Genomic DNA, 17,856 nt, shown 5'->3' on the forward strand with positions numbered 1-17,856 from the left:
CTTCATCCATTGGTAACTTTACTTGGAGCTATATTTTTATTCACCACATGATATGCGTTTTGCTTGGAGCGTCTTGTATGATTTGAGTCTTTGCTTTTTAGTTCACCACAATCATCCTTGATGTACACACCTTTTGGGAGAGACACACATGAATCGTAATTTATTAGAATACTCTATGTGCTGCACTTATATCTTTTGAGCTAAACAGTTTTGGTCTAGTTCTCAACTTATATCTTTTAGAGCACGGTGGGGGCTTTATTTTATAGAAATTATTGATCTCTCATGATTCACTTATATTATTTTGAGAGTCTTTTAGAACAGCATGGTAGTTTGCTTTGGCTATAAAATTAGTCCTAATATGAACATCCAAGATGGGTATAATAAAAAGTATCATATATAGTGCCTTGAATACTATGAGAAGTTTGATACTTGATGATTGTTTTGAGATATGGAGATAGTGATATTAGAGTCATGCTAGTTGAGTAGTTATGAATTTGAGAAATACTTGTTCTAAAGTTTGTGATTCCCGTAGCATGAACGTATGGTGAACCGTTATGTGATGAAGATAGAGCATAGCCACACTATATGATTTTGTAGGGATAACTTTCTTTGGCCATGATATTTTGAGAAGACATGATTGCTTTGTTAGTATGCTTGAAGTATTATTATTTTTATGTCAATATTAGACTTTTATATTGAATCTTTCGGATCTGAACATTCATGCCACAATAAAGAAAATTACATTGAGAAATATGCTAGGTAGCATTCCACATCAAAAATTCTATTTTTATCATTTACCTACTCGAAGATGAGCAGGAATTAAGCTTGGGGATGCTTGATACGTCTCCAACATATCTATAATTTTTTATTGTTCCATGCTATTATATTATCCGTTTTGGATGTTTAATGGGATTTACTATACACTTTATTATTATTTTTGGGACTAACCTATTAACCCAAGGCCCAGTGGAAATTGCTGTTTTTTTGCCTATTTCAGTGGTTCGCAGAAAAGGAATATCAAACGGAGTCCAAACGGATTGAAACATCCGGGAGCGTGATTTTTGGAACAAACGTGATCTAGAGGACTTGGAGTGGATGTCAAGAAATCATCGAGGAGGCCACGAGGCAGGGAGGCGCGCCCCCCACCCTCGTGGGCCCCTCGTGGCTCCACCGACCTACTTCTTCCTCCTATATATATACCCGTGTACCCCGAAACCAACCAGGGGCACCACGAAAACCTATTTCCACCGCCGCAACCTTCTGTATCTGTGAGATCCCATCTTGGTGCCTCTTTCGGCGCTCCGCCGGAGGGGGAGTCGATCACGGGGGGCTTCTACATCAACACCATAGCCTCTCCGATGATGTGTGAGTAGTTTACCACAGACCTTCGGGTCCATAGTTATTAGCTAGATGGATCCTTCTCTCTCTTTGGATCTCAATACAAAGTTCTCCTCGATCTTCTTGGAGATCTATTCGATGTAACTCTTTTTGCGGTGTGTTTGTCGAGATCCGATGGATTGTGGGTTTATGATCAAGATTATCTATGAACAATATTTGAATCTTCTCTGAATTCTTTTATGTATGATTGGTTATCTTTGCAAGTCTCTTCGAATTATCAGTTTGGTTTGGCCTACTAGATTGATCTTTCTTGCAATGGGGGAAGTGCTTAGCTTTGGGTTCAATCTTGCGTTGCTCGATCCCAGTGACAGAAGGGGAAACGACACATATTGTATTGTTGCCATCGAGGATAAAAAGATGGGGTTTATATCATATTGCTTGAGTTTATCCCTCTACATCATTTTATCTTACCTAATGTGTTACTCTGTTCTTATGAACTTAATACTTTAGATGCATGCTGGATAGCGGCCGATGTGTGGAGTAATAGTAGTAGATGCAGGCAGGAGTCGGTCTACTTGTCACGGACGTGATGCCTATATACATGATCATGCCTAGATATTCTCATAATTATGCACTTTTCTATCAATTGCTTGACAGTAATTCGTTCACCCACTATAATATTTATGCTATCTTGAGAGAAGTCACTAGTGAAACCTATGGCCCCCGGGTCTATTTTCCATCATATAAGTTTTCCATCTATTTTTACTTTGCAATCTTTACTTTCAGTTTTTACATAAAAATACCAAAAATATTATCATCTCTATCAGATCTCACTTTTGCAAGTGGTCGTGAAGGGATTGACAACTCCTTGATCGTGTTGGTTGCAAGGTTCATATTTGTTTGCGCAGGTATGAGGGACTTGCGTGTGGCCTCCTACTGGATTGATACCTTGGTTCTCAAAAATTGACGGAAATACTTATGCTACTTTGCTGCATCACCCTTTTCTCTTCAAGGGAAAAACCAACGCATGCTCAAGAGGTAGCATCCGCGTCAGTATTTTCCCCAAAGAGGAAGGATAATGTCGTACAACTTCGGTAGGTATTTCCCTCAGTTATGAAACCATGGTTATTGAACCAGTAGGAGAACCAAGCAACACTACGGAAATGGTACCTGCATACAAATAACAAAAACTTGCAACCCGACGCGTATAAGGGGTTGTCAATCCCTTTACAGTAAACGGCGTCAGATCTGTGCAAGTTGATGGATAAATATTGTGATAGATTGGATAAATAGATCTCAAATAAAAGATGTGAATAAAAAGTACAGCAAGATATTTTTGGATTTTTGGAATAATAGATCTGACAACAAAAGCAAGTAAAATAGATCTCAAGGCAAATATGATAAAGGATAGACCCGGGGGCTATCGATTTCACTAGTGGCTTCTCTCGAGAAAATAGCAACACGGTGGGTAAACAAATTACTGTTGGGCAGTTGATAGAACTTCAAATAATTATGACGATATCCAGGAAATGATCATCATATAGGCATCACATCCAAGATTAGTAGACCGACTCCTACCTGCATATACTACTATTACTCCACACATCGACCGCTATCCAACATGCATCTAGTGTATTAAGTTCATGAAAAGATGGAGTAATGCAATAAGAACGATGAAATGATATAGAGAAGATCTATTCATGTAGGAATAGACCCCATCTTGTTATCCTTAATGGCAACGATCAATACATGTCTTGTTGCCCCTTCTATCACTGGGAAAGAACACCGCACGACCGAACCCATCACAAAGCACCTCTTCCCATGGCAAGAAAAATCAATCTAGTTGGCCTAACTAAACCAAAGATTCAGAAATACGAGGCTATAAGTAATCATGCATATAAGAGATCAAAGAACTCAAATAACTTTCATGGATAAAATGATCTGATCATAAACTCAAAGTTCATCGGATCCCAACAAACACACCCAAAAAGAGTTGCATCAAATAGATCTCCAAGAGACCATTGTATTGAGAGTCATAAGAGAGAGAGGAAGCCATCTAGTTACTGACTATGGACCTGTAGATCTACAATGAACTACTCACGCATCATCGGAGAGGCACCAATGAGGATGATGAACCCCTCCGTGATGGTGTCTAGATTGGTTCTGGTGTTTGTAGAACTTGCGGTGGTTGGAATTGTGTTTCGTCAACTCCCCTAGGGTTTTTGAATTTTTTGGGAATTTATAGAGCGAAGAGGCGCTGTGGGGGGCACTGAGGTGGGCACAACCCACCAGGCGCGCTTGGGCCCTGATGACCCACAAGTACATTGGATCAATTGTATCCTTTTCGATAAGTAAGAGTGTCGAACCCAACGAGGAGCAGAAGGAAATGACAAGCGGTTTTCAGTAAGGTAATGTCTGCAAGTGCTGAAATTGTAAGTAACAAAGTAGTTTGATAGCAAGATAATTTGTAACGAGCAAGTAACGATAATAGTAGCAAAAGTGCAGCAAGGTAGCCCAATCCTCTTGAGGCAAAGGGCATGCCAAAATGGTCTCTTATAATAAGCAAAGCGTTCTTAAGGGTACACGGGAATTTCTCTAGTCACTTTCATCATGTTGATTCGATTCGTGTTCGCAACTTTGATAATTTAATATGTGGGTGGACAGTGCTTAGGTGTTGTTCTTACTTGAGCAAACCTCATACCTATGATTAACCCCCTCGCAAGCATCCGCAACTACGAGAAAGTATTAAGAATAAATTCTAACTATAGCATTAAACTTTTGGATCCAATCGGTCCCTTACGGAATAGCGCATAAACTAGGGTTTAAGCTTCTGTCACTCTCTCAACCCATCATCTAATAACTACTCCACAATACATTCCCTTAGGCCCAAATATGGTGAAGTGTCATGTAGTCGACGTTCACATGACACCACTAAGGGAATCACAACATACATACTATCAAAATATCGAACACATATCAAGTTCACATGATTACTTGCAACAAGATTTCTCCGGTGACCACAAGAACAAAAGTAACTACTCACAAATGATAATCATGCTCAAGATAAAAGGGGTATTAAATAGCATATTGGATCTGAACATATAATCTTCCACCAAATAAACCATATAGTAATCAACTACAAGATGTAATCAACACTACTAGTCAGCCTCAAGCACCAATCTATAGTTCCGGTATACAGATTGAACATAAGAGATGAAATAGGGTTTTGGAGGAGATGGTGCTGTTAAAGATGTTGATGGAGATTTCCCTCCCCAAGATGGGAGAGTTGTTGGTGATGATGATGACGATGATTTCCCCCTTTGGGAGGGAAGTTCCCCCGGCGGAATCGCTCCGCCGAAGGGCAAAAGTGCTCCTGCCCAAGTTTCGCCTCGAGATGGCGGCGCTCCATCCCGAAAGTCTTCCCCTTATTTCTTCTAGGTCAAAATGACTTATATACCAGAAGAGGGGCACCGGAGGTGGGCTGGGCTGAGCACAACCCACCAGGGCACGCCTGGCCCCCTGGTGTCTTGTGCTCACCAGGTGGCCCCCCTCCGGTGGTTATTTGCTCCAACATTTCTTATTTGTTCCATAGAAAATCCTCGTGAAGTTTTAGCTTATATGGAGTTGGGCAGAACAGGTAGCCTGACATAGCTTTTTCAGGTCCAGATTTCCAGCTGCCGGAATTCTCCCTCTTTGTGTGTACCTTGCATATTATGAGAGCAAAGGCATTAGAATTACTCCAAAAAGCATTATTATGCATAAAAACATTATAAATAACACTAGGTAAACATGATGCAAAATGGACGTATCAACTCCCCAAAGCTTAGACCACGCTTGTCCTCAAGCAAAAACCAAAATCGAAAAACATGTCCACATGCTTAGAGAGAGAGGTGTCGATAATGTCAAAATACTGATATAGAAGCATCATGTGAATTATTATAACAACAAAAACTTTAACATAAAATTTTTATCATAGACTTCTCATGAATAAGTAACAATTCATCACAACGTCAAAGTATAAAGCATAAACTCTATTAGAAACCAACAAACTATTTCTCAGTCAACTTTGCAACTACAATTCATCATCTTTACAGGAAGGGTCACGTAGCGGAGCCTTTAGGCAATTCCACATACTCAACCATCATATACTCTTCTATGATTGCTAACACTCACCGCATACACATGAGCAAAAACTTTCAACTGGACACATAGAAAGATAGGGGCTTAAAATTTTGCCTCCCAACGTATTCAGCTCAAGGGTGATGTCAACAATAATAACTCATGCTACCCATATTTAACTGGACATATGTGCCTAGATCTTTTCTCACTGCATGATGCTTGACGAAGGAGAAAAATAAAAAGGAATAGAGAGAAAAATTTGACTTGCATAAAAGTAAATACATAAAAGTAAAGGATGGGCCTTCGGAGAGGGAAGCAGAGGTTTCCATGCGCTTATTTGTTTGTATGCTCAACCCCTTAGTGCAAAAAAATGTCACGCCCCTTATGATAGCAACCTTTATTATGCAGTCTGTCGCTTTTATTCGTTGCTATCACAATGTCGTACAACTCTCAATTTTTTCTTTTACACTAAATGATCTAACACTTTTAGAAGCAATTTTTATTGCCTTCTTGCACCGATAACAACTTACTTGAAGGATCTTACTAAATCCTTAGGTAGGTATGGTGGACTCTTGAAAATAAGATTTGGGTTTAAGGGTTTTTGGATGCACAAGTAGTATCTCTATTTAGTGCGGAATTTTCGGCTAGCAAAGATGGGGGGCAAGCACCACATGTTGAAGGATCTATAACAATATAACTTTTATGTGAATATGAAAAAGCATAAATCATTATGTTGTCTGCCTTGTCCAACGTCAATAATTTTGGCTTTTAATATTTTGATGGGGGCTCACAATCAAAAAAGATTTCCAGGTTAGTGTATTTGCATGTGAATCTTCTCTTCCCTTATTAATTTTTTCATGAGTTGCATCATTGACCAATGCTATGTTTGTCAATCTCTAATGAAATTTTCTACTTATACTTTTCCCTATGTGGTGTCATTACCTACCATAAGATTAGCATATGATTTTTTTCATTTATTTCCTTTCTTTTTATTGAAACATGAAAGTAAAAACTAAAACTAAACTTTATTATGTATCATGCACACGATTACAAGGATAGATCACTGAGCAAACTCTCGAAAAGAAAGGATCAAACTGAACTTTTATTCATCTAAAGCAAAAGATAACTAATGATAGAACTAAAATAAGTAAAGGCAAAAGATAATGGGGGTGATACGATACCGTGTCACCTCCCCCAAGCTTGACGGACCAAGGGGAGTGCCCGTACCCGATACTCAATTTCTTTTTGGTGATGAAGAAGAAGGTGGTGGTGATGAAGTGGTAACGATCTTGTCCTCGGGTTTCCAAGGCAGAGAGCCACCATCATAAGAGGAGGAATGAGTCTCACGGGTCCTGCAACTGGCAGCCAAACTCATACCTTTAAACCTCGCAACGTATTCAAAGACTTGGTTTTGGAGACCGTAGATCTGGCTTTGGAGGAAGTTAATTTGCTCATTGAGGGTGAAGACGATGTCCTTCATGGACTTGCCATCCACCTTGAGATCACGGATAAGGTCCGTGATCATGAGGTGATTGGCATTGAGTCCACGCTCCACCAGCCTGGTCTCCAAGGTTTCCGTCCCCTTGGGGCCTTGCACATCACGGATGTTAAGCACCCCCTCATGCATCTGGATGGCCTGAGGGTGCTGCACCATTTCCCGCAAATATGGGTTAATGACGTTCTTGAAGAACTTGTCCTTGGAGGAGCTTGAAGCGGCCATGGTAGATGGCTGTTAGAAAACAACAAGGAAGAAGATTTCTCCGCGATACGGTGGTCAATAGGTTCTTGGGGTATATAGAGATTTTTTATCTTGGGAAACAAGCAAAAAGAAGAAGAAATGGAGTCCGGAAGGTACCCGAGGTTGGCACAACCCACCTGGGTGCGCCTGGCTGCTAGGCGCGCCCTGGTGTCTTGTGCCCGCCAGGGTGACCTTCCTGGTTGTTTCTTATTTTCCTAATTTTTGTTATATTTCAAAATGAACAGAAAATATTTTTGTAGATTTTTGGAGTCCGTTTACTTATCGTGTCACGTACCTCCTTTTTTTCATGATTCTGGAGTGTTCCGGAAAGTCTCTTTTATGTGTTCTTCCAGTGTCATAGTTTGGACGTCATAGTTTGGACATGACCTAAGATATAATGCTTTATTCTTTGCCCATTAACAACCTTTGGGTTAGTACCTTCGACATTATTTATTTTAATAGCTCCGGATCGATAAACCTCCTCGATAACATAGGGTCCTGCCATTTGGAGTGGAGTTTTCCTGCAAAGAATCTGAAACGAGAGTTGTGCAATAGAACATATTCTCCAACCGTGAACTCACGCTTTTGGATTCTTTTATCATGTCATCTTTTAACTTTTTTTTAAATAATTTGGCATTTTCATAAGTTTGGATTCTTCATTCATCTAAAGAGCTAATATCAAATAACCTCTTTTCACCGGCAAGTTCGAAATCATAGTTGAGTTCTTTAATTTTCCAATAAACTTTATGTTATAACTCAAAAGGCAAATTGATATACGTACAAACAACCAAATAATTAATATAGTCATAAAATTTCGTTCGTATATACACAACAATGTATTTTCTCTCTATCTAGACGGATCTAAGACGACTAATATGGATCAAAGGGAGATGACTATCGATAACATGACAGTACTACGCTAGTATCGGAAAAGACGCCACATGAGCCGATAGAAGGGCTCGTGAAACAGCCAGCGGTCGGACTGGAGCAGGTCGTCCACCAGCCTGCGCCCCTCCGGGTTGCTGTGGAGCCACTCCGCCACCAGAGCCACCCAGACAAGGACGAGCCAGAGCACAGGGACGAGGGACACAAGCGCTAGCAGGCTCGCGGCGAGGTACAGCAGGCTGCCGGCGAGGTCTTGCAGCGCGGCCCATAGCGTGTGTTGGAGTTGTGTCGAATATAGTGTACGAGGTAGATTACAGTTGGACTTGTAGTTGTATTGTGTTTAGATAGGATATGGAGTCATGTCCTAATAGGACACTTGTATCCTAGGCCTCTCATATATAGCGGGGTAGACACACGATGTAACCTATGCCAACATAATAGTACAGGCAAGCAGAGGGAGCCGGCGCCCGGGTGGCCGGTGTGCGGTATTGTGACGGTGTCACGGGGAAGAGCGCCCGTAGTCAGGCCTGGGGATGTAGCCAAGATGGTGAACCTTGTTAACAAATCCCGTAGTCAGGCTTGATGTTGTGCAGTGCAGACTCGTGAGGATTTATTTTGGTTAAAAAAACAAGGAGGACGTCGTTCGTTGCGGTCAAGGGTGTTGCTCAGTGTTGTCTTGTTACTGGGGCATTGACTTGATGGCTATGACATTGGATCGATCAAGTATGTTTGCTCAAGAAGAAGAGAATAGGCTTGGAAAGTCACGTCTGGTGTAGTTGCTGTTGTACACACACAAGAAGGCTTAGGCCTCGTTTGGTAGCGAAGTATTTTCTAAGCATTTTGAGAATACTGCAGTTTTTGAGATTACCACAGTTTTATTTACAACGAGCTGTTTGTTTGCCCCTAATAACTGTTGTTTTAATATTGTAGTATTTGGCAAACTGTAGTTTTTTCTCTGTTTAATAAAAAAAGCCCCCGACCTGTTTTTTAAAAACAGAGCGGCAAAAAGAAGGGAGTCCCCTCGTTATCCTTCCCCGCTCCTCGCTCTGGCTCGTTCTCACGCCGCCGCCGCCGCCGCCCTTTCGTCTTCCATCGGCGGCCATGGGGAAACAAAGAGATGGAGATGGAGAGACGAAAGGTGATTACTCTGCCCTCCATCCTCCCTCATCGCTCCTTCCCGCCTCTCCCCGCCAACCGCCGGCTCCTTCCTCTGCACGGCCGTGCCGTTCTCCACTGTGCATGCCGCTGGTATCTGCGGACGGCGCCGCGACACACAATCTCCTCGATGCCGTCCGGACTTGCTGACGAGAAGGCCGTCCTCGATTAAGGGGCAGCGTAGATTCTCCTTGGATAGATTGAGAAGCAAGATTTAGTGGCTTGGCTAGACGCAACCTAGATGATCTTAGCTTGGTGATAGCTTTATGTAGTAGCCCGAAATATGGCGTAAGACAGTCTGCATTGCTGCGATTTTCAGAAATATGTGTGTTACAGAAGCATTGGCTATCTAGGTCGGCTTATATCTGAAGCCAAAAGAAAGTAGACAGCCAAGCTGCTGCTTGGTCGGCTTATATCAGGCTGCGATTTCAGAAATATGTATGTTACAGAGGCTTTGGCTATCTAAGTTGATGCTTGGTTACCAGCTTACAAATTTTGACAGCCAATCAGGCTGTGGAAGTGTAAATAGACTGTCTAAGACAAGTAGTAGAACCCCAATCTCGCTGCTGAAATGCACAACAGTCATACCATAGCGATTTTGTTGTTTTTCATTCAGACAATTCAGATTCCAATATACCTATTCGAACCTGATTCTCAAAAAAGACAAACCACACCTGGTACTTTTAGCAAGGGTAGGGGCTAGAGGTGACAGTTCATTAATTTGTAGCATGCATTTTGTAGCTAGCGTGGTTTCGGCCCACCCATAACAATTTTGTTCTATCATTAGCAGTTTCTCACTACAGATTTTTGCCTAGCTCCACGACAGCCTACAAGCCTGCGTACATTAGGATATAGTATTTTGTTTTGTCAATGTAATCCATGGTGTGGCGTCATGCACGAGATATTAGGATTTACTGAAGTTGATTTGTTTTAACCAAATATTTATGATAACTATGATATTTGTTTCGTGTAATCCATGGTGTGGCCTCATGCAGGACATATTAAGATTTACTAAAGTTGATTTGTTTGAATGAGATAGTTAGGATAACTCTGATATTATTTCGAGTTGGATCCTTGTAAATTTTTCTGATGTTTGTGCTGATTTGAACGCTGATGCATTTTGCTTCCCAATTGCAGACAAGAAAAAGAGAGCATCATGGACCACTGCTCAACTAGACCTGCTCGTTTCTGTGATGAAAGAGTATGCAGATGCAGCTAGATTTCGTGGTCAGAATGGATGGACGAAAGAAGGATGGAATTCCATGACTACACGATTGAATAATCAGTTTCCAAGAGCTAATTTCATTGTTTGTCAACTAAAATTTAGAGAGCAGCGGTTGAAGAGAGAATATTTTGTTGTCAAATCTATTGTAGAGAAGAGTGGCTTCGGTTTTGATCCTAATACAAAAATGCCAACAACCATTGATGAAAAATGGGATGAATTGAGGAAAGAACAACGGAAGTGGAGATACAAAGCTTTCCCTTACTATGATGACTTGCATGCAATTTATGATGGTACGTTGGTTTCACATGTAATGAATTTAGCATATGATCTTGCTTCCTTGTAGTTTACAATGTATTCCTCTGTACCCAGGTAAAACAGCGGAGGGGAAGGGCTGTAAGAGGACAACTGATGTGGTTGAAGAGAAGTCCAGTCCGGCTACAGATTTACCACAAGGGGAAAGCTTCACACAACAAGTTCTAGATGCCGCTGGGCTTAATTCGCCTAGTCCAACATTACCAGCTCCAGGCTTTGCAGGTCATAATTACGAGTGGACTGAAGGCATATATGGTGAGGATGTTGATGTATTTCCTGGTAACAACACAGAACATGTGGAGAATAACAGTAGCCAAATTCCCACAGAAAACATGAACACACTTCCTGACCCATCACCTATGAAAAAGGCTAGGACTTCTAAAGGCAATGATGAAGGTAAGGCTAAGAGAGGAAAAGAAACAGCGATTGAAGATCTGGTTGCTGTTAGAAAAGAAGAACTTAAAACTTATGTGGATGTAAAGACAAAACAAATTGAGAGCTATACAGAAGTGAAAATGGCACAGATGGAAAAATAAGATCCTGACAAAGATCCTTATTGCATTGCCAATTGCATTTGTCAAACTTAAGACCATACCAGATCTCTCAGCAAGTGATCATCTGAAGATGATCGAGTATCTGAAAGGACAAAGAATTGACCGTGAAATCTTCATGACAGTGGAGCATGATGTTGTTCTAGAGATCCTCAAGCAAGTGCTTGGCCATCAAATTTAAAGCAATAATTCATTCTAGTTATTTTCATATGAAAAATAAAATTCTTTCATACTATATTATTGGTTTATTGGTTCATATTACTTTAGTTTTGTGTTTTTGTAAAGAAATATCACCATGGACTATACCATCACTGGTAGAAAAAGGGCCTATAGTCCCGGTTCGTAAGGGCCTTTAGTCCCGGTTCCTGAACCGGGACTAAAGTGTCGGTACTAATACCTCCCCCCTTTAGTCCCGGTTCAATCCAGAACCGGGACTAAAGGCCCTCCACGTGGGCAGTGCGCAGAGCCCAGTCAGGAGACCCTTTGGTCCCGGTTGGTGGCACCAACCGGGACCAATAGGCATCCACGCGTCAGCATTTCTGTGGCTGGGTTTTTTTTGAAAGGGGGGGGGGTTGGGGGTTTTGGGGGGTTAATTTAGGTGTTTCATATATTGTGTTAGCTAGCTATAATTACTAGAGAGAAGTGTCCTCTCTTATGTCCGTGCTTGGTCGACGCTACGTACTATACATACGTATAGAGAGGACTAGACACGCTGGCTAGCTAGTAAGCAAACGAAGGAAACAGAAGATCGTGATGAACATATATGCATACAGAGAGAAGTGATATCTACCACCTCTCCTTCTCCGAGAGATTGGTCGAACAACAAGTTCTCGTATATCTATCTGACACTACCGGCTATATATATACAGCAATTATCTCTTACAAATATAATCATACGGACTCAGGGTCAACATAGAATTCTCCGTCTTCAGGGATCACGTGGTCAAGAAAGAATGCCGCCAATTCCTCTTGAATTCCTCGCATGCGAGCTGGTGCTAGGAGTTCATCCCGCTTCCGAAACATCTAATTTAAAGAAGGGGGTCAATACATATATATATGAATGAATGAAACTCAACACAAATGATGGTAATAAAATAAAATTGTGAATGTTGTTATTTACGTACTGCATATTGTTTGTTAGTGTAGCACCGCTCACAGGTCGTGTGGCGGATGGACTCGCAAACATAGTATCCACAGAAATCATTCCCTTGTTCCTGCCACAACCACTTTACAAGAAATAGAGGTTAATCAAACTGATAAGCAAGAATGCCAAATGGTATTGATGAAACTAGCGCTTGAATGACTAGTAGATGCGCTTAAAATTCTACTATAGCTAGTACTTACTTTCGGGTGTCTAAATTGCAGCTCCTTCGGCAGTCCCGGAGCTTTTCTGGTGAATTTTCTCCAAACCCTGCCGGACAAAGAAAACAATTACTTGATATATCAGGAAATGAACAAAGTTGCTGATATGGTGGATAATGATCGATTTAATTTACTTCTCGAGTATTTGAGTCATGTCTGCATAGTCCTTGGGATCTTTTCGTCTTGAGTCTAAGACGGTTACTAGTCCCTGCTCAAGCTTAATATGTAGGAGAATATAGTGGAAACTGCACACGCATGCATAACTCATCAATTACATTACTATAACCTTGACTAATATATAAGGGAAACCGAATACGCACAAGACAGTAACACTCACTTGAAGTTGTAAGGGAAGACTATTATATCTTTGTTTTGATTTATTATCAACGATTGTAGCATGCTGGCCTCGGTTTCTGCGGCATGAAATTTAACCTGAGTTGCATCTATGAGATATGTGTTAATGAAACCAATATCACCGACTTGTCTTTTCTTCAATTCGATGATCTTCAATCTGCATAATATAGTGAGGATGATTATAAATACATGCAATGAAAGAGCTAAGCTATATAGAGAAACTTAATGACAGAAGTAGTACTACTTACAGACAGTAGCAGGTGACAGTTGCTTTATCGAGGGCCAATTGATTGAAGAACTGATAGAACTCCTCAAATGGAACAGGCAACAGATCAATTCCAACAAGGTCATGCTCCGGTTTAACTCTCGCATACAAAGTACTCCTCCCCCCAGAGTCTCTGCAGATTTTCAAGTACCAATCATGCAATCTTCGCATCATCGTTGATAGAGATCTTTCATCTTTGACGAGAGGCTTCCCGTACTCGTATCTTTGTATTTGCACGTCCATGGGTTCATAATGTACTTCGTCGGGCAGGTAATCTGCAAGATTGCTATAACCGGGCACCATCCTCGGATCATTATCGGCGTTGTGGCTAGGCACCTTGAGCGGGGGGCATGATTGCTTCGCTTGTTCGCCGAGCTGGGCAATTTGTTTCCCAGCTCGTCGTTCTTTCAGCCTTTGATCACTGACAGTACTTCCCGACCGCTCCGCTTCGGCAAATTCCTTTCCAATAATGCGGTCATAGTTTCCTTTCGGCGAATCAGACTTCGGTGGTTTTGTCAGGGCAGCCAGAGTGCGCTTCACTTTCACCCGATCTACCTTCTCCGGAGGTGGATGTTTCTTTGCTTTCACCCCTTCAAAGAATTTCTTCACTTCTTCTCGCCCGATCTCGGCGTTCTCCTCCTTGGTCCTCTCGTATGGTAACTTCCCTGGAGTCTTCAGAGAAGGACCGAATCTGTATGTCCTCCCGCCTCTGGTTGTACTGCTAGACGCCGACCGAGCAGACGTAGCGGTTGTCTTCTTTACTTGCTTAAGCGGCGGAGGAGAAGGACTACGATGCGCCGGAGCAGCTGGAGCGGCAGCAGGTCTCTTCCGCCCTTGCTGACGAGGCGGAGAAGGAGGAGGCTGGCTGCTCGGGCGCGTCGGTGCAGGCGGAGAAGGAGGCGGAGTGCCGCCACGCGCCGGAGAAGGAGCCGGCCGAGGGCCCTGATCGTCACTCGCCGGAGGAGGAGGAGGCGGTGGAGGCGGAGTGCCCTAACTCGCCGGAGGAAGAGGAGGAGGCGGAGGCGTCCAGTTCGGAAGGTTGATGAGCTCCTTCCGCCATAGGCATGGAGTCTTCAAAGCAGACCCCAGCCGAGTCTCCCCTTCACCGGTAGGGTGGTCAAGCTGGAGGTCCTCAAATCCCTCCGTTATCTCATCCACCATCACCCTAGCATATCCTTCTGGAATCGGCCGGCAGTGAAAAGTTGCGCCGGGTTCAGTAGGATAAACAGAGCCAACAGCCGCCTTGACCTTCAAATTCATCCATTGCGTCATAAGGTGGCAATTTTGAGACTCCGTGATAGCATCCACGGGATAGCTGGCAGGAGCCATCAAGGCATGCTCTGGCTGAAGCAGCTCGGTGGAAGCCACGCTGCTTCTGCGCTGAGATGGCGGGGTAGCTTCGGGGGAGGCTTCGGCAGTACGTTTGCTGCGATTTGCTTCTCGTTCCTCTATCGCGTCCACCCTTGCTTGCAGCGCCTGCATTTGGGTCTGCTGTACTTTTTTCCTCCTCTCATGGGATTTGTAACCGCCTGCGTCCGGAAACCCAACCTTCCACAGAACGGAGCCTGGCGTGCCTCGTGTCCGTCCAGGGTGCTCAGGATTCCCGAGGGCCATTGTGAGCTCGTCGTTCTCTCTGTCTGGAAAGAACGTCCCTTCCTGCGCTGCTTCGATATACTGCTTAAGCTTACTGACTGATATGTCCATTTGATCGTTCGTCCAAATGCACTTCCCTGTTTCAGGGTCCAGGGTTCCGCCAGCCCCGAAGAACCAAGTCCGGCAACGGTCTGGCCAGTTATTTGTCTCTGGTTCGATCCCTTTATGAACCAGATCATTCTCACTCTTGGACCACTTAGGCCGGGCTACGAGGTAGCCACCTGATCCCGTGCGATGGTGAAGCTTCTTCTTCGCAGCATTTTGCTTGTTTGTCGCCGACATCTTCTTACTCTTTTCTGATGTCTTGTGGGCCACAAATGCGGGCCAGTGATCTCTGATCTTCTCATATCTGCCCTTGAATTCTGGTGTCTCATTTTTTTCGACAAACTTATTCAGCTCTTTCTTCCACCTCCTGAATAGTTCTGCCATCCTCTTCAGAGCAAAAGACTTGATTAATTTCTCTTTAACTGGGTTCTCTGGATTATCCTCAGGCGGTAGGGTGAAATTTGACTTCAGCTCAGTCCAAAGATCATTTTTCTGCATATCATTGACATAAGACACCTCAGGGTCTTCTGTAACTGGCTTAAACCATTGTTGGATGCTTATCGGGATCTTGTCCCTAACCAGAACCCCGCACTGAGCAACAAATGCGCTCTTTGTCCGGAGGGGTTCAATAGGTTGGCCGTCGGGCGCGATTGCTATGATCTCAAACTTTTCATCCGAGCTCAACTTTTTCTTCGGGCCTCGTCTCTTTACCGAAGTTGTGCTCGATTCGGAGGGCTAGAAAAAAGAACAAAGACTTAATTAATATGTGTACATACCAAAACAATGAATGCATCAATCAGCTAGTCAGCATAGGCTTAACTAATATATATACCTGGCCGGACTCGGTTCGGTCACCGGAGCCGTCATCACGGTCTCCTTCTTGCACCGGCATTGGGTCACCGGAGCCGTCCTCATGTTCTTCTTCTTGCACCGGCATTAGGTCACCGTAGCCAGCTTGTTCACCCTCTCCTTCCAGACCATCGGTTTCGTTGAGAAACAACGAGATGGCATCACTTCCTTCTGCGATTATGTCCCTCAACAACGCTTCTTTTGTTGCTTCGTCTAGGGCGGTGTCCATAGTTTCTACAAATATTTACAACATGGCAATTATTATTCAAACATGACAGATGGATATATTAGTGCCAAACGTGGAACTAGCTACCTAATCATAGTAAGCTATCGGGAGGGGTATATATCGACAACGACGGCATTACATCATGTTCGAGAGGATCGCCGAGGGGTCGGGAGGTTGCCTAGTGTCAAAGGATTCAACAAAACCATGTCTTCATCATTAGGCGAAAGTAACATGTGCATGATGGTACGAAGCTCTTCAAAGTTGTTCTGGAACGGAGTCCCAGATAGGATAATTCGCTTTTTGGTACAAAGTTCAGCAAGAGCTTCCGAATATCGCTATTTGGAAGGCCTTTGCTGAATTCGTACCAAAAAGCGGATTATTCTATCCGGGACTCCATTCCAGAATAACTTTGCAGAACTTCGTACCAACATGCCCTGGTTACTTCTGGCTAATGATGAAGGCATGGATTTCTTCAATACTTTGACACTAGGAAACCTCTCTCTACTTCCGGCTAATAAGAAGAAGAAGAAGAAGAAGAAGAAGAAAAGAAGAAAAAAAGAGGAGAAGAAGAAAGGAATAGAGGAGAAAAGAGAAAATAGAATATATTCTATTTTCTCTTCTTCTCCACTATTCCTTTCTTCTTCTCCTCTTCTTTTTCTTCTTTTTTCTTCTTCTTATTTATTTCTCCTCTTCTTTTCGGTAGAGGAAACCCTAAATAGCTAGCAAGTATCATGGGTGTGAGATACATGTGGCCTTCGGTGTCGGACACTACATCCACGTCCCACAAGTGACGTGGGCGTCGAAGCCCGCGCCACTTGTGGGATGTGGGTGTAGTGTCCGACACCGACGGTACATGTATCTCACACCGACGATACTTTCTATTTAGGGTTTCTCCTCTACCGCTCCTCGACCTCTCGACGACCCTCGTTCCCGATAAAATAAAGAGGAAGAAGAAGAAGAAAAAAGAAGAGAAGAAAGAATAGAGGAGAAGACTTCCTCTTCTTCCTCTCCTCTTCTTCTCCCTCTTCTTCCCCTTCTTCCTCGCCTCTCTCATGAATGTCCGGCGTTCTCGACCCCCCCCCCACGTGTCGAAGAAAAAAAAGAAGAAAAAAAAGAGGAGAAGAAGAAAGGAATAGAGGAGAAAAGAGAAAATAGAATATATATTCTATTTTTCTCTTCTTCTCCTCTATTCCTTTCTTCTTCTCCTCTTCTTTTTCGTCTTTTTTCTTGTTCTTATTTATTTCTCCTCTTCTTCCTCTCCTCTTCTTCCCCTTTCTTCCTCTTCTTATTTTCCTTTTTATATGAACATATCATCATATATATGAACATACATTTTCTTTGCATATGCATATGAACATACATACTGAAAGTGCGTTATATCGACTAGAGGGGGGGTGAATAGGCGATTTTTATGAAAGACTTCAAAACGTGAGAGTTATGAAGACAAACAGTGAATATTATGCCTATTACTATGCAGCGGAAGTTAGATTACACTAGGGCAGCCATGGTCATGTATTCAATAGAGTGAAAGCGCAATGACAAACAGCTTCAGTGTAATAAGGATCAGGTAGGAAGAAGTTATGAAGCCGAACAGATCATACATTCATGTTGTGAAGACAAAAGATAAAGCAAGCATGCAATGGCTTCACAATGAATAACTGTAAATGAAGGGAAGTGAAGATGAAACCAGTGACACGTTGAAGACAATGATTTGTTGGACCAGTTCCAGTTGCTGTGACAACTGTACGTCTGGTTGGAGCGGCTAGGTATTTAAACCGA

The 17,856-nt window shown here is 42.8% G+C and overlaps 1 protein-coding gene across 1 annotated transcript; it reads left to right on the top strand.

Moving 5' to 3' along the window:
- Positions 1 to 9,181: 9,181 nt before the first annotated feature.
- LOC123152744 (uncharacterized) lies at positions 9,182 to 11,308 on the top strand. The gene is made up of 3 exons (XM_044572217.1): positions 9,182 to 9,218; positions 10,373 to 10,750; positions 10,830 to 11,308. Exons 1-3 carry the CDS (start codon positions 9,182 to 9,184, stop codon positions 11,306 to 11,308), a joined length of 894 nt encoding a protein of 297 aa, XP_044428152.1.
- Positions 11,309 to 17,856: the final 6,548 nt, after the last annotated feature.

Source organism: Triticum aestivum, chromosome 7A, assembly GCF_018294505.1.
Source record: "Triticum aestivum cultivar Chinese Spring chromosome 7A, IWGSC CS RefSeq v2.1, whole genome shotgun sequence".
Lineage (NCBI taxonomy): Eukaryota > Viridiplantae > Streptophyta > Magnoliopsida > Poales > Poaceae > Triticum > Triticum aestivum.

Coding starts and splice junctions, on each gene's coding strand:
- LOC123152744 (XM_044572217.1), top strand. CDS start 9,182: ATGGGGAAACAAAGAGATGGAGATGGAGAGACGAAAG. Junction 9,219..10,372: donor TGGAGATGGAGAGACGAAAG/GTGATTACTCTG, acceptor TCCCAATTGCAG/ACAAGAAAAAGAGAGCATCA. Junction 10,751..10,829: donor CTTGCATGCAATTTATGATG/GTACGTTGGTTT, acceptor CTCTGTACCCAG/GTAAAACAGCGGAGGGGAAG.